General features: G+C 43.6%; 1 protein-coding gene and 1 long non-coding RNA gene across 13 annotated transcripts in view; one reads left to right on the top strand and one right to left on the bottom strand.

The window, feature by feature from the left end:
• The window catches only part of LOC116081874, a 32,207-nt gene that overhangs the window by 2,041 nt on the left and 8,118 nt on the right, over positions 1–22,048 (bottom strand). The window contains exons 5-9 of one of the 7 annotated variants that reach the window (XR_004115055.1): positions 17,041–17,148; positions 11,990–12,035; positions 10,527–10,649; positions 4,269–4,400; positions 592–913 (exon numbers count right to left, since the gene is read on the bottom strand). This is a non-coding gene — a long non-coding RNA (uncharacterized LOC116081874). Of the gene's footprint in view, positions 1–591; positions 914–4,268; positions 4,401–9,577; positions 10,323–10,526; positions 10,650–11,989; positions 12,036–17,040; positions 17,149–22,048 lie in introns of those variants that run through there. The other 6 variants (XR_004115056.1, XR_004115057.1, XR_004115058.1 and 3 more) reach the window with 6 other exon arrangements.
• The window catches only part of Kif27 (kinesin family member 27), an 82,700-nt gene that overhangs the window by 60,043 nt on the left and 609 nt on the right, over positions 1–22,048 (top strand). For 4 of the 6 annotated variants that reach the window (XM_031358587.1, XM_031358586.1, XM_031358583.1 and 1 more), the window contains 5 exons: positions 3,904–4,119; positions 6,510–6,587; positions 13,069–13,275; positions 15,148–15,346; positions 18,360–18,524. In XM_031358587.1, coding sequence (XP_031214447.1) covers positions 3,904–4,119; positions 6,510–6,587; positions 13,069–13,275; positions 15,148–15,346; positions 18,360–18,524 — 865 coding nt within the window. The remainder of the gene's footprint in view (positions 1–3,903; positions 4,120–6,509; positions 6,588–13,068; positions 13,276–15,147; positions 15,347–18,359; positions 18,525–22,048) is intronic. The other 2 variants (XM_031358588.1, XM_031358585.1) reach the window with 1 other exon arrangement.

Genomic DNA, 22,048 nt, shown 5'->3' with positions numbered 1-22,048 from the left:
GACACAGTGAGACACAGGATGGAAGCAGGACACAGTGAGGCGCAGGGTGGAAGCAGGACACAGTGAGGTGCAGGGTGGAAGCAGAACACAGTGAGGCACAGGGTGGAAGCAGGACACAGTGAGACACAGGATGGAAGCAGGACACAGTGAGGCGCAGGGTGGAAGCAGGACACAGTGAGGCGCAGGGTGGAAGCAGGACACAGTGAGGCATAGGGTGGAAGCAGGACACAGTGAGGCGCAGGATGGAAACAGGACACAGTGAGACGCAGGATGAAAGCAGGACACAGTGAGGCACAGGGTGGAAGCAGGACACAGTGAGGCGCAGGATGGAAGCAGGACACAGTGGCAAAGTGTTCTTTTCTCACAGGAGATGGCAGGGATTAGTCAGAAAGCCCCACTTAAGGAATGCATGGAGGTCCACATGCAAGTTCTGAGGCCTCCATCTCCTAAGCCTCGCTCGACACATACCAACATGCTGTCAGCTAGAGTGATCCTTACAGCAGCCAGCACCGTTTTGAAGTGACCCCTGCAACAGCAGTGAGAACACTTAAACATTTAGGGTCCCACATGAATCCTGTCATCACATCTTACCAGATTGCTCACTTGTTTGGAGACATGGTTTTTACAATGGAGCCCAGGCTGCCATGGAACTTGGGGTCCTCCTGCATCACCCTACCAAGTCCTGAAGTGCTGGAATTCCTGCCATCATTCATGAGCTGTTAAATACCTGACTCACTCCAGCGGGGAGTGGGGGTAGGGGGTGGAGGTGGTGCTATAGCATGCATCTGGAGGTCAGAGGACTCTCCTTAGGGATCAGTTCTTGCCTTCCAGCTCGTTTGAGTCACTGTTGGGTAGATGATGCCAGCTGACCTTCAAGCTTCTGGCAGTTTTCCTATGTCCAGCTCCAGTCTCCCTGTGGGGTACACTAAGATTAGAGCCTCTGCATCCAGCCTTTATAGGGTTCTGAAAATCTAAACTCTGGGCCTCAGGCTCCTGCGGCAACCACTTTACCCACCAGCCATCTTTCTAGCCCCAGTGTGTGATTCTTAAATGCTAACAACATTGCCTGCTGTGGTGCTTTATGCCTTTTATCCTAGCACTGTGGAGGCAGAGGCAGGCAGAGTTCTGTGAGCTTAAGGCTGACTTGATCTACAGAGTGAGTTCCAGGTCAGCCACAGCTACATAGTGAGACCCTTCCTCAAAAATAAAAACAAACACTTCAGAGCTGGGTGGTGGTGGCGCACACCTTTAATCCCAGCACTTGGGAGGCAGAGGCAGGCGGATTTCTGAGTTTGAGGCCAGCCTGGTGTACAGAGTGAGTTCCAGGACAGCCAGGGCTATACAGAGAAACCCTGTCTTGAAAAAAACCAAAACAAAAAAAAACAAAACAAAACAAAAAAACCCAAACATTTCAACTAAAGGAAAAAGGAACTGGGAGATTCGAAGACTAGAACAAGAAGCTGAAAAAAAAAAAAAACTTCAGAGAAGACTTTTATATCTTTAATGTGGTATAAAAAAAATATACTGTAGCCATAAAACAGGAAGTACAGGTCATTAAAGACACGAAAAAACTATTAGGAAGTGAAAAGGTAAGCAGAAAAGTTTTAAATATTTGAGAGTAAGTTAAAAGAAAAATCACTAGAAAATAAAGGGAGAATATCTCAAATAACTCTGAAAGCACAGTACACAGTAATAGGAAATCCAGACCGAGAAGAGAAGACAGGAGCTATCAAACACACAGCATGTGAAGTCTCCAGGCCTGGGGAGATGCTCAGCTGTTCAGAGCCTTGATTCTCTTGCAGACGACTCGGGTTCTATTCCCAACAGCCACATGCTGGCTCACAACCATCTGGAACTTCAGTTCCAGGGGATCCTATGCCCTTATCTGACCTCCCTAGGAACACGAATGTTACATATGTATACACACAGGCAAAATACTAATTCACATAAAATAAAGATAAATCTTAAAAAAAGAAAAAAAATAAAAAACTTCTCAATACAACATGAGGTTCTAGACTGAAAAAGCCATCAAGGGCCCAGCCCAGTGAGAGTCCAAGGCAAAGCACTGGGAAAGGTTTAGATGGAAAACCAGATGTTCAGTGCCTCCAGATAGAAGGAGCTAGTCACTTGTCGGTCTAAGCCAGAGCAGCACTAGATTTTCTTCATTGAAAGTTAAAAGATCCAAAGCAGTCTTCAAATTTATGAGGCAAATTATTTCAAGTAAAAAATCCTCCTCACCAGGCAGTGGTGGTGCACGCCTTTAATCCTGGCACTTGGGAGGCAGAGGCAGGTGGATTTCTGAGTTCGAGGCCAGCCTGGTCTACAGAGTGTGTTCCAGGTCAGCCAGGGCTACACAGAGAAACCCTGTCTCGAAAAACCAAAAAAAAAAAAAAGAAAGAAAAATCCTTCTCTTAGCCCAAATTCCTAATTAGTGTGGAAGCAGAGATTGACTGTGGAAGCTGCCTCAGGAAGCTGCGTGTGCTTCAGGAGCGCGAGCGCCATGGCTGAAGCCCCACAGCACTGGGCACTCCCCGTAAGCCCCCACAGGCAAGACCTCTGGGTGAAACGTTTCAAGAAAAGAAGACATTGAAATGGCTCAGTGGTAAGGGTGAGTCTGGCACCCAGAGCTCACAAGGTGGAAGTGGAGAAGGGATTCCATAAGCTGTCTCCAGCTTTCATTCTCACGCTGTGGTATGTGCTTGCATGCATGTACACACACTACATAATGTGAAAATAAAAAGATTATTGAAAACATTTATTGCTGACTTTGATTAAATGAACAAAGTATCAGATTTTACAGTTTTTTTGGAGAAGAATTAGCTACCAGGTACAAAAAAGATGTATCAAGTAAAAGTATGATTTTTTTTTTAGATACATTAGCTGTGAAATTAATGGTTATGCATTCATAATGAACTAAGTGACTACTGACTTAGCCAAAAGCTCTATGATAGTTCAAAGTGGGAAGACAGAGGAGGGAAGGGCTCTTGTAATACACAGCATCTGAGAATGATTGTCTAGATACATGGCAGCACACTAGGAGGACCAACTAAAGGGGCTAAGGAGACTTAGCCTGAGAAATGGTTCTCCTTTTATTATATAATAAACTTTGATAGTTTATATGTATGTTAGAAACCATATGGGAAGCCAGGCGGTGGTGGCGCACACCTTTAATCCCAGCACTTGGGAGGCAGAGGCAGGCGGATTTCTGAGTTCGAGGCCAGCCTGGTCTACAGAGTGAGTTCCAGGACAGCCAGGGCTATACAGAGAAACCCTGTCTCGAAAAAATCAAAAAAAGGAAAAAAAGAAAGAAACCATGTGGAAGTATATAACCATATTTTAAGTTATAATGAACATCTCCATAAATCTGACCAAATTCTTTTCTGACCCAAATAAGCATTAAAAAGTATGCTGAAAAACACCAAATATTAATATCTTAAGGAATTGTAACAATAAAATAAGAGAAAAAAGAAAATTGCCTCTCAAAACCTTTTTTTTTTTAAAGAGTCTGAGTGTTCTACCTGCATGTATAGTTAAGTTGCATTGTGTGTGTGCAGTGCCCAAGGAGGCCAGAAAGGGTACCAGATCCTCTGGGACTGGAGCTACAGACATGTGAGCTGCCATGTAAATGCTTGGAACTAAACCCCAGCTCTCTGGAGAGAGCCAGTGCTCTCAACCACTGAGCCACCCCACTAGCCCCCATAACTTCAAATAACTTCAAGTAACCTTTAAGATTTTAGTTAGCGAACCCCTTTAGAACGTGTTATAAAAGATAAAAATAGAAAAAGGAAATTTTTAGAGACCTTAAAACATCAATACCTCAATAAAATGCTAACTGGTTCTGTTTTTTTCAGATGTCTGAATTTCTTGTAACAGTTTTCTATCTGGTGGGTTGTGTCTTTCTAGGCCTTAAGCACAGACAGTCTCAAAATATCAGCTCGTCTGAACTTGCTGGACCAAGAGTTATCTGAGAAGAGCTTGCAGCTTGAGAGCAGCCCAACCGAGGAGAAAATGAAGATTTCAGAACAAGTCCAAGCGCTTCAGAAAGAAAGGGATCAGCTCCAGAGACAGAGGAACAGTGTGGATGAGAAGCTTAAGCATGGGCGAGTGCTGTCCCCCAAAGTAAGTCAGTATTCCCTGGAGCTGGAGCTGCTGTATGAGGACGAGTGACCAGGGGGTGGTCTCCATGGACTTGGGTCACGTGATCATACACCTGATAAATCTGATAACCCTTGAGACTTGGTCAGCTAATGAGTTCCTCTGGCATTTACCTGGTACTATGAGCATTGGTTGATTAGACAGATGTCTTCCCACAGTGGCACCTGCATGTACCCTTCCTGATATTGCCAGGCACCTGGGAACTAATGCATCCCTTGAGCGTGGCCTCCTCAGCTGCTTCTCACCTGAAGTCACAGATCACAGAAAGGAATATGAAAGTCTCTCACCATTCGCAAGGAGAGCACATAGCTTGTGCGCTCACAGTTTGAGAGGGATACACATGTACATGCTTGGATGGCCTCCCTTTTACCACGTGGTACTCAGGGGCCAGGTCTGCCCCTGCCCTGCTGAGCCAGCTCATCTGTCACCTTTGTATCTTTGGTAATGGGGCTAGGTGCGAGCAACTTGCCAATCTTGTGGAAGAGTTGGTGTTTTGGGCAGAAATTCTCCACCATCCAAACAAAAATACAAATTCCAGTAAAATCCCTTTTAGTTACAATTTTCATTTGAGAGGGAATATAGCGCTTCTCAGCTGTAAGACGTGATTCAATCACTGGCTTCCCAGACTTAGTCTTTTAAAGCATGTTTTATTTCAGTGCCAAATGATCCCAATGCCCTGTTTCATATGAGGTTTTGAACTTGAAATTTCTCTCCAGTATTTCTTACCAAAGCAAGAGAAAGAAGAGGAGAGCTGGAAGCCTGGGGACTCGCTGAACCTTGTGTTTTATATTGGGGGAGAGAGGGGACATTAGAGGAGCTTGTGGGAAAACAGCAGAAAGTGCCACATATCTCCTATTGAACCGACTGATGGGAGGGACTGGCTGCTGAAGGGACAGACAGGCATCCTATATACCTGCTTCCCAGCTGTGCAGAGGGTCCTACAGTGTTAAACCAGAGCCCTGAGCTTCCAGACCTGAGGGTCCTACAGTGTTAAACCAGAGCCCTGAACTTCCAGACCTGAGGGTCCTACAGTGTTAAACCAGAGCCCTGAGCTTCCAGACCTGAGGAGAAGTACCTAGTACACAGCACACGTAAGCAGTAAGACATTCTGTCCGCCCAGGACTGCTACTAGGCCATGCAGGAAACAAGCAAGCAAACGAAACTAAGTAGTACGTTCCCCTTGAGAACGACAGGCAATGTAGTACAGCTGTATTTATTACAGTATTTGCACAAAGTAGTGCAGACTCATCTGGGGAAAGCAGTGTTAATGCTAGCACAGTACTGCAAGCATAAGTTAGATTTGGAAAGCATGGTAAAGCATGAGGATAGGGCATTGCTAGATAGAGCAGACGGATGCCCATGGTAAAGCATGAGGATAGGGCATTGTTAGATAGAGCAGACGGATGCCCACGGTAAAGCATGAGGATAGGGCATTGTTAGAGCAGACGGATGCCCGTGGTAAAGCATGAGGATAGGGCATTGTTAGATAGAGCAGATGGATGCCCATGATAAAGCATGAGGATAGGGCATTGTTAGATAGAGCAGACGGATGCCCATGTGGATGCCCATGTGGATCTTAGTATTGAGGTGGCAGGTTGCTGCAAGTTCCAGGTAGGTTCCACACCAGCCAGACCTACATGGTGAGACCCTGTCCCAGAATACGGCTTCCATTTTATGTGGAGTTCTGTGGCAGATAACATTGACTTTGGACCTGTGGACAACACCATGCATAGTACCTCCCTGGACAATACTGGACACAGTTGTGTTCTATTTATTCTTCTGAGCGGCCCTTTGGCTTTCTTTCTGCTCTTACCAAGAATAATATTCTCAAACAGGGGAATCCCAGTAGCAGATTAATTAATGGAAGTGCTTAAAATTATTTTTTACAGTAGTTTCTAATTATTTTTAAGCAATGAGACTCTTTAGATCATTTTAGTAGCAGATTGCTCAACAATTCACTGAAGATGGAACACTTCCACGATTAAAAATTATATATTTGAACTCTAATATTTGTAAATTTATATTTGGATCTATTTATGGAGCATAGTAATACAATTCAGCCTGTGTATACAATATACAGTGATCAAACAAGGTAATTAGCATATTTATCTCTTCAAATACTACTTTCATACAGGAGAAACACTAGGATTTTTCTAGTTATTTTAAAATGGATAGTAAATTGCTTCATGCGAGCTTCCCTTCTGTTGCTGGGATAAAACACTGTTAAAAAGCAACTCAGGGGAGGAGAAAGTTTTTTTCCATCACTGGGAGTCAGGGCAGGAACTCAAAGTACGGTGGCTGCTGCTTGCTGGCTCACTTTGGTTGGCTCATGCTCAGCTGTCTTTCTCATACAGTTCAGGGCACCCTGCCCACAGAATGATGCGCCTCACAGTGAGCGGAGCCCTTCTGCATCAGCTGACAGTTCCCCACAGGTACGCCTGCAGGACAGTCTGATCTAGACAATCCCTCTACTGAGACTCCCTTCTCAGGACAAGGCTGTGTCAAATTGACAATCAAAGCAAAACTCCAACAGGCCATCCCTTAGCAGCTTGACACACAAACACGCTACTTTTAATCTATGCCCTTTTATTCCTCTGCCCCAGCAATCTCATGCTAATATAAAACACACTTTTAAAAATTGATTTTAAAAGTCCAGTCTAAAAAATTCCAGTGCTTTAAAAGTTCAAGGTCTCTTTTGAAAGTCAAGCCTTGTAGGCTGGAGAAATGACTCAGTGGTTAGAACACTTGTCTTCTACAGGGCTAGAGTTTAGTTCCCAACACCCACTTCAGGTGGCTCACAACCACTTTTAACTCCTGCTCCAGGGGGCCTGAGTCATCTGGCCTCTGTAAGCTCCTGCACACATGTGTTATACCTACACATAGACCTACACATACCTATTAAATTAAAATTAAAGTACAAAAATCCAGAGCCTCTTAACTGTGGGCACCTACAGAATAAAAGTTACACACTTTCTTACCCCAGAAGGGAAATCACGGGCATATGAACAGTCAGCAATGGAGATCCAGACCCCGCAGGACTCAGCCACTGCCATTTCCAGCTCCAAACGGCTCCAACGGTCCCATTTCTTCATCTTTGCCATCCATGTCCATGGGGCTGCTCTGCCTATACCTGTGGCTACCCTTGACAGCCATCCCACGGTCCTGGAAGCTCTGATATTCTCCACTACAACTGAGGATGTGCCTTCCCCAGTGGTCTGTCTCTCCTGGTCCCTGCCACATGGCACCAGGCCTCACCCGCTTGCCATGGTTCCCACAGTCTTGCATCTTTTGTGCTTTCAAAACCAGCACAATGTGGGAACCTTTACAAATTGCCAGGTTTTGCTGCCAGCTTGAGATGTAGTATTGTCCCCCTTGGAACCACAGCCTCTATGTGCTGACCCTGTGCAAATATTTCCTTAGTGCCCCAGTAGAACACACTTCATTCAGTGGTATTGCTCTCTTATTAATCATAACTGACTCTCAGCCCCAATTGATCAACATATTCTTGTTCCATAATATCTCACAATGGCCCCATCCCAAGTCTTAAGAGAATCTTGGCTTCCCTGTGATCCTAGGCCTCCACTGTGTGCATTTCTCTTGGCATCCATACCTTCCATGCTCTCACTCTGAGCGCTCAACAGCTTTTCCAGGCCACAGTGCCAAAGCCTACATTCTTTTCCAGACCCCATGGCGAGGCTCAGCACAGCACACCACACTGGTGCAATGCCTGTTAGAGTCTCCTTTCTGCTGCTGTGTTAATTCTGTGATGGAAGCTCAGAGGGAGAGGTAAATTTCAGCTTCTGGTCACAAACCATCTGTCACTGAGAGAAGTCAGGACAGGAACTCCGCGAGAAGAAAGATCATGGAGGAGCATAGCTTGTTGGTCTATTTGCTGCTGTATCTACCCTAGAACAACAGTTAGCCAGCCTATATCAGTCGACAGTCAAGACAGTGCCACACAGATCTATCCACAGGTCCTTCTCATTGGGGACCCCACCAAGGGAGACACCCTCCTCAGGTGACTCTGTTTGTATCAGGTTGACACGTAAATCTAAGTGGACCATGAAAACTGGATCCACCTACCTAACCCAGTTGTACTGGGTGCCTGTTAACCTCCGCTTGCCCTCCTCCTCTGACTGCGAGTTAACCTCCCACCTGCCCTGCTCCTCTGACTGCCTGTTAACCTCCCGCTTGCCCTCCTCCTCTGACTGCTCGTCTACTCCCTGCCTTAGGTTGACTTTGTTATGTTGCTTAAGTGGGTTGAAATGCTTCACATTCATCTTCCTGTGCTAGGCATAGTTCACTAACTTAATGTCCGCTGTTTTTATCTGTGCTGCTGCAGATGACAGGATAAGCACTCTTTGCTAATAATTCAGAGTTGTTCGTAGTAAGTGGTGTACAGGAAAAATGTAAGAACCTCTGTTCTATCTTTTACATTTTACTTCCATATTTAAACATTCGTATATCCACAATGTACATATAATGCAACACTTGCATGAAAGCTTTTGTTAGTCTTTTGTTTCACTTCTTTATTTAAAGGGATGTATGGTCTAAAACATTTAGAAAGTACTGCCTTACGCCCTGTTCTCTACGCATCCTCAATCAGAGGGACCCACAACCATGTGCAATGCTTCATTTTATTTTGAATTTTCACTCTTAAAATTTCATTGTGTGGAGTGTGAATATGTACCTGTGTACATTTGTACATGTATGCATGCACATTCATGTATGCCACAGCACATGTATGGAGGTGAGTGGACAACTTGGGGGTGTGTCTTCTTAGCTAGAGTTTCTATTGCTGTGAAGAGATAATATGATCAAGGCAGCTCTTATAAAGGGGAACATTTAATTGGGGTGGCTTACAATTTTAGAGGTTCACTCCATTGTCATCATGGCCAGAAAAATGACAGTATGCAAGAAGACATGGTGCTGGAGAGGTAGCTGAGAGTTCTACACCTGCATAGACAGGCAGCAGGAAGAGAGATTGACCACAAAGCCCACCCCCAGGGACATACTTCCTCCAACAGGGCCACAAGGGGCGATTTTCCTTCAAACCAGCACATTCCACTCCTGGCCCCCACAGGCTGGTAGCAGAATTGTAATGCAGAATGCACTCAGTCCAGCTTCAGTAGGCCCCACAGTAAATTGGTCTCAACACTTTTTGGTTTTTCAAGACAGGGTTTCTCTGTGTAGCCCTGGCTGTCCTGGAACTAACTCACTCTGTAGACCAGGCTGTCCTGGAACTCAGAAATCCGCCTGCCTCTGCCTCCCAAGTGCTGGGATTAAAGGTGTGTGCCACCACTGCCGGGCCTAGTCGCAACACTTTTTAAAAATCCCAAATTCAAAAATCTATTCTGAGACTTATGGCTATCTCTTAACTGTAATCACCTATATAATCAAAATGAAAGGGCAGACCACATACTTCCAACACACGATGACACAGGATATAATCACCATTGCAAAGGGGAGGGAAGGGAGCAGAGTGAGGAAGCACTGGGTCAAAGCGAGACAGAAAACCAGCCGGGCAAACTCCAAACTCTGCACTTCCATGTCTGATGTCAAAGCACTCCAGATCTCCAACTCCTCTCTGCTTTGCTGAGTTTGTTGACTGTAACACTTCTCTCTCTTGGGCTGGTTCCACTCCCTGCTAATCTCTTGGGCTGGTTCCACTCCCTGTTAGCAGCTCTCCTCAGCAGGTGTCCCACAGCTCTTGTATCTCCAATACTTCAGGGTCTCCAAGGCAATCCAGGTTTCTTTCACAGCTTCACGAAATGGCCTCTCTGAACTGCCATGCAGAGACATCCCTGACACACACCTGGCCTCAGCAGCTTTCCTTTCCACAGAAGGAGATGCCATAACACCTTTCTTGTTCCTTTGATTTTAAAGTCAACTCAGAGATCCACCATCCTCTGCCTTCAGAGCGCCAGGGTTAAAGGTGTGCACCACCATGCCTGGCCCTAAGGGTTTCTTCATTCCTTTTCACAAGTTGGCAGCTGAGCTGGGCGGGCCTTGCTCTGAGGCCAGCGCTCCCTTTATTCCACTTGGCATCTGGCTTGTCTTTCCTCTGTTTACACCTCCTGCTCCCCCTTTCTCCTTAAAGTGGACATTTGATATCTTCCCTCGCTCCGCTTGCTCCTTTTCATTACAGAGCTGCATGAGACTGGCCACTGATAGCCATACAACACAGACAGACTTTTTTTTAGACAAATGCAGAAAGCAGCAAAAGGGCAAAATATTGAAAGAATAATTTTTAGGCCATATAGTAATATTCTTATCCTCTGAAACCTCTTGAGCCAGGCCCCATAGTTCAAATCCCCCTCAGCACCAGTTTTCCATGCTCTTACTAGAACAGGCCCGCTTAAAGCACTCACCTGCTTTTCTAGTCCAAAGTCCACATTCACCCAAACAAAAGCATGGTCAGCCCATTGCAATACCCCAGTCCCAGGTATCAACTTCTTAGTTAGGGCTCTACTACTCTATGACCATGGCAACTTCTGTAAAGGAAAGCATTTAATCAGGGATGGCTGACACTTCCAGAGTTTAGTCTATTATCATGGCAGCAAGCAAAGCAGCTCACAGGCAGACATGGTGCTGGAGAGGTAGCTGAGAGTTCTACATCTGCATAAGCAGGCAGCAGGAAGAGAGACACTCGGCCTGGCTTGAGTATCTGAGACTTCAGAAGCCCACCCCGCAGTGACACACTTCCTCCAACAAGGCCACACCCCCTCCAGCAAGGTCATGCCTCCTAATAGTACCACTCCCTATGGGCCTACGGTGGCCATTTTCATTCAGACCACCACAGGGGAGTCATTATTTACCCCTGTCTTGTGAGTTCCAGGGAACAAACTTAGGTAGTCAGGCTTCACAGCCAAACCTCCCAGTTTTCTCCCTGCTGAGCCATCTCACTAGAGTGGGCAGTGCTCAGGGTTCTATGATAATAATACTTTATATTTTCTCAGTCATTTCTTAACTTATATTTGAAACTGCAGAGACTAAAATTATACTTGAATTGCTCTCAGCTTGTTCTAAACTATTCTCAGGAAACCTTTTATATGTTTGATAAAATATAATAAGAGTATGAATTAAAAAGTCAGATGTAGTCTATGTAGACAACTCACTTCTATGTCTTGGTTTCTTTTATTCATTCATGATGTAAGTACCTTTCAAGAATGTTAAAAGTGGCTTTCTGGGGCTGGAGAGATGGCTCAGCGGTTAAGAGTGCTGACTGCTCTTCCGAAGGTCCTGAGTTCAAATCCCAGCAACCACATGGTGGTTCACAACCACCTGTAATGAGATCTGATGCCCTCTTCTGGTGCGTCTGAAGACAACTACAGTGTACTTACATATAATAAAAAATCTTTAAAAAAAAAAAAAAAAAAGTGGCTTTCTTCTCCTCCTCTTAAAAATGTGATTATTAGGGCTGAAAAGATGGTTTTAGTGACTAGGGACCTGAGTTCAGTTCCCAGCACCCACGTTTGGCCGCTCACGAGCACCTGTAACTCCAGCTCCGTGACAGTTACTACCCTCTTCTGGATTCTTTAAGGTACCTGTACTCACACGCTTAAATAACGAACAATAACTTAAAGTTATCAAGGTACCTGTACTCACACGCCTAAATAATGCACAATAATTTAAAATTAAAAAACTTAATCTTTCAAAATACGAATGTTGTGTTTCCTTTGGGACAATTATCTTACAATCAAAGGATGGTTAATTACTGCACAGAGAAGTGGCTATTGAACGTTTCCCGCCCCCCTCCACTATTATTCCAGAAGATTTTATAACATAGCTTTCTAAAATAAGTATGCAACTTCCTGCTAGATGAAGTTATTACCTGTTTCTTGAACTGGAGAGCAGGAGGTCCGGAAATCCTGACAATCCTAGGAGTGATGGGGAAATAACACACATGGGTGACAATCCTAGGAACGGTGGGGAAATAACAGACATGTGGAAATAGCTTTGAATTCTTCATTAACTCATTCAAAAATACTAAGTTTAAATTATGCGATAAATACTGCATGGTCGTCCTCCTGCAGAGGCTCGCTCTACATAGGCACAGGAACACAGAGCCACACCCAGCTCTCCATCTGCCTCCTCCTATCTTCAGAGAGGATAACCTCGGACAACTCAGAGAACTACTTGGTTTTCTGACACAAACAGCATATTAGCTGATGATATATTGCTACCACTTAAAATAACATTTCATAGAAATCTCTTTGTTTTGAAGGGGGTTAAAACAGGGTTTCATTATGGAGCCTTGAACTCATGATTCTCCTGCCTTAGCCTTCTAAATACTGGGATTCTGAGCACAGGCATCTATGTCTGGCTCATTTCATAGAACTCTTAAGAAATGTTGCAGGCCCCTAAGCTCTGGCTGCTTCTGTCCCCTCTGCTGCATTGTCTCACAGACTCTGTCCTTGTCACTAGTTCCTTGTCAGCTCCAAGCGTCCTCTTTTTCTATCCAAGCCCTGTGCTGTTTTGCTAGGGGTACAGCAGCTCTACTAGGCCTCATCAGGACAGACTCTACATTGTAAATGCACTCTAGGAATATTGAGGGAGACGATGGTATTGCAGATTCTATGAGCTGAGGCTATGTTCAGGTGTCTCCCTTGGATTAGGTAATCAGAGTTTGCTGCATAGCCTTGGAACATCATGGGACTCACCTAACTTTTGCACCTTCCATTTTGATATATAATATTACTGTGAAGACTTGATGATCATGGGTCATATATACACTAACACATGATACTTCATACAGCTTAGCTAAATCTCAAATACCATGCCCTTTACATTTAGTGAGAGTTTAGGAGTATTGTCCCTTAAATGCAGTCACATGGTAAGATCTGCTGTGAGCATATGACAGAGTGCAGGTTGTACCTTTGCTTTAAGATGAATGCTTTCCATGATCTTTAGGAAGAACATCTCCTTTTCCAACTTGAAGAAGGAATAGAAGCTCTGGAAGCTGCAATTGAATTCAAGAATGAAAGCATCCAGAGTCGCCAGAGCTCACTGAAGGCATCATTCCAGAATCTCTCTCAAAGTGAAGCCAATGTTCTGGAAAAGCTAGTTTGCCTGAATATTGCTGAGATTAGAGCTATTCTTTTCAAATATTTCAACAAGGTATGTTTCTAAGGAACACCACTTTTCTTAGAAAGGGTCAAGATGCCTTGTTTATATTGAACTTTTAAAGACAGTGAAATTCTCAAAGATTTGGTGGCCAATTAAATGTAAGCACAGCTTCTCTCTATGGACCTGAGTGTTACCAGAAAGTTTGTGAATTACCCAAATAAGCCTTAACTTTGAGGTGGTTAAAACTGAAGGTCCCCTCATAGGTGGTCTAGACAGTTTAAGTGATAGCCTTCCCTTTATTTCTTGATTCTAAACGTAAATACTATTTATGAAAAGTTTAGGGTCTGCAACTTTGGGTTTCCTTCCTCCATGGCTGTGAATGGGGGACTGTGTGCATTCCCTACCTCTTCACGATGCTGTGTGGGCTAAGTGGAGATAGTGGGGCACATTGGTAGCAATGATAGTATTAGGTTTTATTAATTTGAATGTACTTGAATCAATTATATTTTATTTTAAAATGGCAGTTTACTGTTAGAGATATTTTGTAACATTGACAATTATATTAATGCTTTCTCTAATATTTTTCCACTTAAAATATATATTATGAAGAGTAGTTTTTCCCTAAAAATATATTGAGTTAAGGAGAGTATCTGACAATTGATACAAACTAAAACAAAGACTTTTTCAAAGTCTAATTGTGTGAAATACAAAGTGAATGAAAAGCTTAGCACAGTGATATACACCTTTAATCCCAACACCAGGGACCAGAGTAGCAAGTGATCTCTGTGAGTTTGCGGACAGCCTAGTCTACATAGTGTGTTGCAGGACAGCCAGAGTCTCAAAAAAAAAAAAAAAAGAGAGAGTAATCTGTCAGTAGTCAGCAGCTATTACTGATAGACAGTATGTAGTCGGCATGTAGCCTAGGCTTGGAGACTGAGTCTCTAATGGCAGCCTGAGGGTTCTAAACCAAGGGCTGTAGCTAAGGCCACGTGAGTGCTGTTTTAATGGGCGTCATTTGAGAGTCCTGTCAGGTTCTACAGCACACACGCATGTCTGCAGTGTTCTGCCTTCCTACTAACACAGCAGACCTCAGCACAACGTGCAACGGCCTGAAACAGAACCTTGGCATTAAAGGTTAAAATATTCTTTCACTTAAGACAGAGAAATATGTAGATGTTGCAAGAATATAAACAAGGGGCTGGAGACATGGCTCAGTGATTAAGAGCAAATGACTGTTCTTCAGAGGTCTTGAGTTCAATTCCCAGCAACCACATGGTGGCTCACAACCACTCGTAATGAGATCTGATGCCTTCTTCTGGTGTATTTAAAGACAGCTACAGTGTACTTGTATATAATAAATAAATAAATCTTTTTTTAATAAAAGAAAAGGAATAAAGAAAGAGAATCATATAATCTGAACTACAGAGATCTTATCTAAGAGTCTTTGGAAGGGTGACTAATAGTTTAATATTATATTGAGAATGAAAGTATTACTGATTCAGAATCTTGACAAGTTCAAAAGGTTGTCGACTATTTTATAGTTATATATATATATATATATATATACATATATATATATATGTATATATATATATATATATATTTTTTTTTTTTTCGAGACAGGGTTTCTCTGTATAGCCCTGGCTGTCCTGGAACTCACTATGTAGACCAGGCTGGCCTCGAACTCAGAAATCTACCTGTCTCTGCCTCCCAAGTGCTGGGATTAAAGGTGTGAGCCACCACTGCCCAGCTTATAGTTATATTTTAAAGCATTTGCCTAGGCATCTATCCAATGCCTGTTAAAAGGCGCTTAAGTTATCATTGAGGTCAAATAGCTTCCCTTCATGTAGTCCAAGAAAACTGGGTAACCTACTGTGTTACGTACATAAGATACACTTAAAAGATAAAAAATGTCTTTGATAGGTAATTAATTTGCGAGAAACAGAACGTAAACAACAGTTGCAGAATAAAGAGATGAAAATGAAGGTTGTGGAACGGGATAATATGGTCCATGAGTTAGAATCTGCGTTGGAGCATCTGAGACTGCAGTGTGACCGAAAACTGACCCTCCAGCAAAAGGAACATGAACAGAAGATGCAGTTGTTGTTACATCATTTCAAAGGTAGCCCCTCCCCCTGCTGTCAGTTACTGAAGGGGTGGGGTAAGGGAAGTGTTGAGGAAGGGAGCCGGGCCACTGAGTGCTCAGCTGTGTGTACTCAGTCAGTACTCAACTGTGTGCACACAGTTACTGCTCAGCTGTGTGTACTCAGTCACTACTCAGCTGTGTGCACACAGTCACTGCTCAGCTGTGTGTACTCAGTCACTACTCAGCTGTGTGCACACAGTCACTGCTCAGCTGTGTGTACTCAGTCACTACTCAGCCGTGTACACACAGTCACTGCTTACTCCACAGAGTGCTCAGCTGTGTGTGCTCAGTCAGTACTCAACTGTGTGCACACAGTCACTGCTCAGCTGTGTGTACTCAGTCACTACTCAACTGTGTATACTCAGTCACTACTCAGCTGTGTGCACACAATCACTGCTTACTCCACAGAGTGCTCAGCTGTGTGTACTCAGTCAGTACTCAGCTGTGTGCACACAGTCACTGCTCAGCTGTGTGTACTCAGTCACTACTCAGCCGTGTGCACACAGTCACTGCTTACTCCACAGAGTGCTCAGCTATGTGTGCTCAGTCAGTACTCAACTGTGTGCACACAGTCACTGCTCAGCTGTGTGTACTCAGTCACTACTCAGCTGTGTGCACACAATCACTGCTTACTCCACAGAGTGCTCAGTTGTGTGTACTCAGTCACTGCTCAGCTGTGTGTACTCAGTCAGTACTCAGCTGTGTGCACACAGTCACTGCTCAGCTGTGTGTACTCAGTCACTACTCAACCGTGTGCACACAGTCACTGCTTACTCCACAGAGTACTCAGCTGTGTGTACTCAGTCACTGCTCGGCTGTGTATACTCAGTCACTACTCAGCTGTGTGCACACAGTCACTGCTCAGCTGTGTGTATTCAGTCACTACTCAGCTGTGTGCACACAGTCACTGCTCAGCTGTGTGTCCTCAGTCAGTACTCAGCTGTGTGCACACAGTCACTGCTTACTCCACAGAGTGCTCAGCCGTGTGCACACAGTCACTGCTCAGCTGTGTGTACTCAGTACTCAGCCGTGTGTACTCAGTCAGTACTCAGCCATGTGCACACAGTCAATACTCAGCCGTGTGCACACAGTCAGTACTCAGCCGTGTGCACACAGTCACTGCTTACTTACCACTTACGCTTTTGACCTTTACATGCATGGCTACCGTGTTTCCTGTCCACATCAAGTAAGATGACTCATGCTTGAAGTGCCATCCCTGTGCCTGCTCCCAGATACCCAAGAACTCCTGAAATCCTGTTGCTTTGTTGTTGGTCTAGCTTTTTTTTTTTTTTTAATCTTTTTTTTTGTTTTGTTTTTCAAGACAGGGTCTCTCTGTGTAGCCCTGGCTGTCCTGGAACTCACTCTGTAGACCAGGCTGGCCTTGAACTCAAAAATCCGCCTGCCTCTGCCTCCCAAGTGCTGGGATCAAAGGCGTGTGCCACCACCACCCAGTGTTGGTCTAACTTTTACATGGAAATGCAAGACAACTTCTGGCATTTTCACGTACAGATGAAGTGATAGGCTCTGTTGGAATTTTTTTAGTTAATTATAACATTTTATGCATTATAGGTCAAAATTGATAGGTATGTAGCATCATTAGTGATCATCAGAAGCCCAACAATAGATTCTGGTGTAGAAAGAGAGCTGCCGCCATAGTCTCCTCATATTACCTGAGAACATGGCTGGTAACCAGACAGACAGCTCAGCCACTGCTGGCTGAGTCTGCCTCAGCTTCATTGTAGAGGCTCAGCCTTGACGCTCAGGAACACAGAGCTGACCTAAAGTGGTTTAAAATAAGCAAAAAAAATGGAAAATATAACTTTGGGTATGGGGGAAATGACAATAAGTTAATTTTACAAAGTTAATTAGTAACTGCTTTGCCTCATGAAGAGAGTTTCCCTTGGTAGGATCCCACATACCACTGCATTCCGACATGTCCCATTCCTTCTGTACTTGTGCTTAAAGGCTCTCTGAAAGTGATGAGTGAGCAGAGCTGCTTTAAGCTTTGAAATGACTAGGATCACATAGCAGGAGCTCTAATGACAAGCTCAGCTCAGCTAGCAGAGAGCTCACAGAATGTGTGCATGCAGCCTGGGTCCGCTCTAGCACTCTTACACCCATGATAGTGTAGGATTAACAATTTGTGAGTTTTCTAATTTCGAGTACATTGGTATGAAAAATAAAGCTTTGAGCTTTGGTTGGCTGGCCTTTTTGGTTTTGGTGCTGAAGATCAAACCCTGGGGCCTTGCACATGAGAGTCATGCACTCCACCACTGAAATGCTACTGGGTTTAAGTAACTTTTAAAGCAGTATGATGGGTTAAATAAGATATAAGAATAGCAAAGGAGTGAAAACAATAGAGCCATTCTCTATGTGTGGTCAAAAGAAGGCTTAAAAGTACCTGATACCAGATCATTACAGAACAAAGGTCCACACTCATAAATATTAACTACAAGTCTTACATTCCCTGGAGCAACAATCAGAGCTCCCCAGCTCCACTCTGTGGAGCTTTTTCCTTATGTCTTAATCTTTCTAGACTCTAAGCAGCTTTTTACTTTGTGGGGTTTTGACTGTATATTTCTTGGGTCTCTAAACTCAGACTTAAGACTCTGCATATATTCACAGTCCTGACACAAATTTAACATAACATATTAACATGGCTGGCTGGCAGAGTTCCACACGGGTGAGTTGTTATTTAAGAGGAAATGCCCATTCTGCTGTTCTGGGTAAGTAAGCCTCGTCAGTAGTAATGGCAAATCCCCTGAGTGGGAGGTGTCTGTCAGAGGTGGGCAGAGAAGGAAGGGAGGGGCAATCCTGTAAAAACGCTTATAGGCAAAAGAATCCATACTGTGGCTGAAAAAGGTCCCTTCAGGCCACAGAGATGTGTCACATACTGTGGCCCTCTAACCTGAGTCTGGAGCTACTCGAAAGTGTAATTTTGAATAATTCATTTAAAGTCAAAAGTTAAGTATAAATGTTTGCTTTGTAGACCAAGATGGAGACAGCATTATAGAAACCTTTAAAAAATATGAAGATAAAATCCAGCAGCTGGAAAAGGATCTCTACTTTTATAAGAAAACCAGCAGAGATCTCAAGAAGAAACTGAAAGACCCCACACAAGGAGCGTCGCCGTGGCAGCGCACACTGACCGACCGTAAGGCTTCCTGTGTCCCTAGCATTTGCTGAGACCCTCCCTGACTGTAGTGGAGCACTTCCCAAGTGACAAGATTGTGAGGGTGAGGTAGACAAACAGTATTCATGTAAGACAGGCCCCATGGGACGTGCTGGGAAAGTGACCATGGGAGTGTGAGGAGAATGTTCGTGGTTTTCTGTTTTTCTTTTCTTTTTGGTTTTCTGAGTCAGGGTAGCCCTGGCCGTCCTAGAACCTGCTGTGTAGACCAGGCTGGCCTCAAACTCAGAGCCTACCTCTGTCTCCCAAGTGCTGGGACTAAAGGTATGCACTTCCACACGTGATCATTTTGTTTTCTCCTGGGAAAAGCTTTACTTATTATGGAAAATATTAAGATTGAATTTGAAAATGAAAGTACAATATGGCTAAAGTATTGTTTCAAAAGAATATATTAAAACCAAATAAAGGTTGTTTCAAATAATATCTTGGGGTAGTATAAATGCTGGGCTCAATTCTTGTGCGATGAATTTAAAGACTGAACCTCTTCCTCTTTCCTAGGAGTTAGGCACTGCACCTCACACACACATGCTCACACATACATGCTCACACACACATGCTCACACACACATGCTCACACACACACATGCTCACACACACATGCTGGCACCTCTCTACTGTTGAGGTTTCCTCAGCTCAGCCGTGTGAATCTGCCCTGACTTTATCAATAGAAACAGTAGCTATGGAACTGCTCAGTGCACTTCAAGAACTAGTCATGGCTCTAGCCACAGACTTGCTAACCTTCTCTTATTAACAGTTGAGGAAGATACTTGACTCTCAAATATTAAAAATATGAAATTTTAAATGCATAAGCTATATTAAAATAATTTATAAAACTGTAGAAAATAATTTTTATTAATTGTCTGCTATGTGCCAGTGGCTTTTGCTGTCTTTGACTCTTAACCTTTAAGGCCCTGTCTATTATTTTTCTATATTATAGGAATTAAGCCTTCTTATTACCAAAAGCAATTGTATGCGGGAGATGCCTCAGTGGTTAGGAGCACTGCAGCCCATGGTGCTCACAGCCACCTGTAACTTACTCCAGAGAGTCTTACACACGTGGCCTCACACAGACACACACATACATATAACACATAAATAAATCTTTATTCAACAAGATTTTAAAAACTGTCTAAAGGAGAATAATACAAATGACAGTAAAAGTATGTATTTCTAAAATCAGTGCTAAGGCATGACCTCCAGAGTTTAAACACTTGATCAAATTCTATAATAATTAAATGTGCATTTGTAAAATTAGCCCCTTAATAAGTGGAATGATTGCCATGACAAAGTACTCTGCAGAAGTCAAAAGTTCCTGGAAGGTAATAAATTGTTATACCTTCCAGGTATACCTATATACCCTATAAATTGTTATAGGGTAACAGTCAATATTCTAAAATAACTTGACTCAAAATTTAGAAGTTAGAAAGTTATATAGAAAATATTTATTTCTAGCTGTTTTAAAAAATAATTTCTGAGGCTGGAAACATGGCTCAGTGGTTAAGAGCACTGGCTGTTCTTCAGAGAACAGGAGTTTGATTCCTAGCACCCACATGGTGGCTGACAACTGTCTGTAACTCTAGTTCCAGAGAATCTGGAACCTTTTTCTGGCTTCCACCAGCATCAGGTGCTTATGTGGTACACAGACATAATGCAAGCAAAATCATCCATACACATAAAAATAAAACAATAAAAACAAAACAAGTTTTAAGGGGCTGGAGAGATGGTTCAGATGTTAAGAGGATTGACTGTTCTTCCAAAAACCCTGAGTTCAATTCCCAGCAACCACATGGTAGCTCACAACCATCTGTAATGAGATCTGGTGCCCTCTTCTGGTCTACAGGCATATATACAGGCAGATTTTAAACCTTTAAAAACTTTCTATAACTAGAGAAAGTTAACATATAGGCAAGAAAAACATATATTCTAGTTTATAATTCAGGGCTTAAAGCAGCTGAGTTTAATCCCTGGTACTGGGGAAACAAAGATGAATTTATTGAAATCCTTCCAAACCAGAAAACATGAACTAGCCATGGATCTAGATTTTCACCTGGAATTAGACAGTTACCCAGAAGTGGGGGCTCCTAAAGTTTGCTGTGTATCTAGTCGCTGGGAAGCTTAGCCTCTCTAGTCGCTGGGAAGCTTAGCCTCTGCTGCCATTGGGCCTGGAGAAGGCAGCCAGGCCTCTTACTTTCAGCAACCATATGTCAGACAGACAGACCACAGCCAAGGCTTGGACAAGCTCACTAGACTCTTTCTACTGTTACTTATTGTGTATGCATTTATGTAGGGCTGAGGATCAGAGGACACAATGTGCAGCACTCAGTTCTCTCCTTCAATGGTGTAGGTCACTTTAAAGCCAAGCTCCAGCTTAGATTCTATCTTCACAGGGCTGAAAGTGTACTGAGCACTTGACAGCTCGTGCTGAAGTTGGCAATTTATTTTATCACTACTAACTCAGATGGGTTTCCCTTAAACAAGTTTTTTATATTAGATCCATCATAGTTGAAGACCTCTGAGGTTGTAACTTCATGCACTCTAACCATTCACTGCAGGGGCTGTCTCACTGAAGGCTATGCTGTGGCTGCCACTCTGAGCATGGAAGTTATGGCACATGTCACAGAATACAGATGGACAACAGAATATTGTTGTCACACTAGCGGGGGCGGGGGAGGACAAGACTTACATACATGAGTGCGTATGTGTGTGTGTGAGTGGTGATGTGATGCCTGCTGGAGGGAGGACAGAGCTGGTGTGACACCTGGCTGAGCTGCTTTTACTCAGCCAGGATTTGGAATTAACCAGTAACAAGCCAAGCAGAGGACAGATATAAGAGAGGTGTCCTTGTCAGAGGGGCAGAGAGGCAGCTCAGTGGTTAGGGGCTCATACTACTCCTGCAGAGAACCCAGCTCAGACCCATGTCAGGTGCTTCATACATCCAGCTGGAAGGACTCTGACCCCCTCTCCTCACCCCCTCAGACACTGCTCACACAGGATACCCATACATAAATGCATGTAATATACATAAAAATAACTCTCCAGGCTAGAGAGCTGGCTTAGTAGTTAACATCAGTGCCCACTCTTTCAGAGAACCTAGGCTTAGTTCCCGGCACCCACAGGCAGCTCCCAGTTGTTTGTCTGTAACTCTAGTCCCAAAGGATAGGACTTTGGCTCTCCAGGCACCACATATCCATATTGGGTGTACAGACAGACATGCAGGCACACACCCATGCATAAAGTAAATATGGAATTACATTAAATTTAAAAATAATGATTATTTCTTTAAAAAGATTTCAGAGACACACAAAGTGCTCATAGGTTTATAGACAGTACCAAAATTACTAGATGATTTTTCAACTTTAATGGGTTAAAAAAAAATCTGATATCCACATTGTAAGATGTTTATAAGTGAATCAAGACTTGCCCCCAAGGCACATGTCTGTCTGTCTGTCTGTCAGTCATTAAGCAGAAGTTTGCAAGTACCACATCTT

The sequence above is a fragment of the Mastomys coucha genome, unplaced genomic scaffold, assembly GCF_008632895.1.
Source record: "Mastomys coucha isolate ucsf_1 unplaced genomic scaffold, UCSF_Mcou_1 pScaffold7, whole genome shotgun sequence".
In the NCBI taxonomy this organism is placed as follows: Eukaryota; Metazoa; Chordata; class Mammalia; order Rodentia; family Muridae; genus Mastomys; species Mastomys coucha.
Note: the sequence above shows the minus strand (reverse complement) of the source record. Positions and strands in the feature narration are given on the sequence as shown.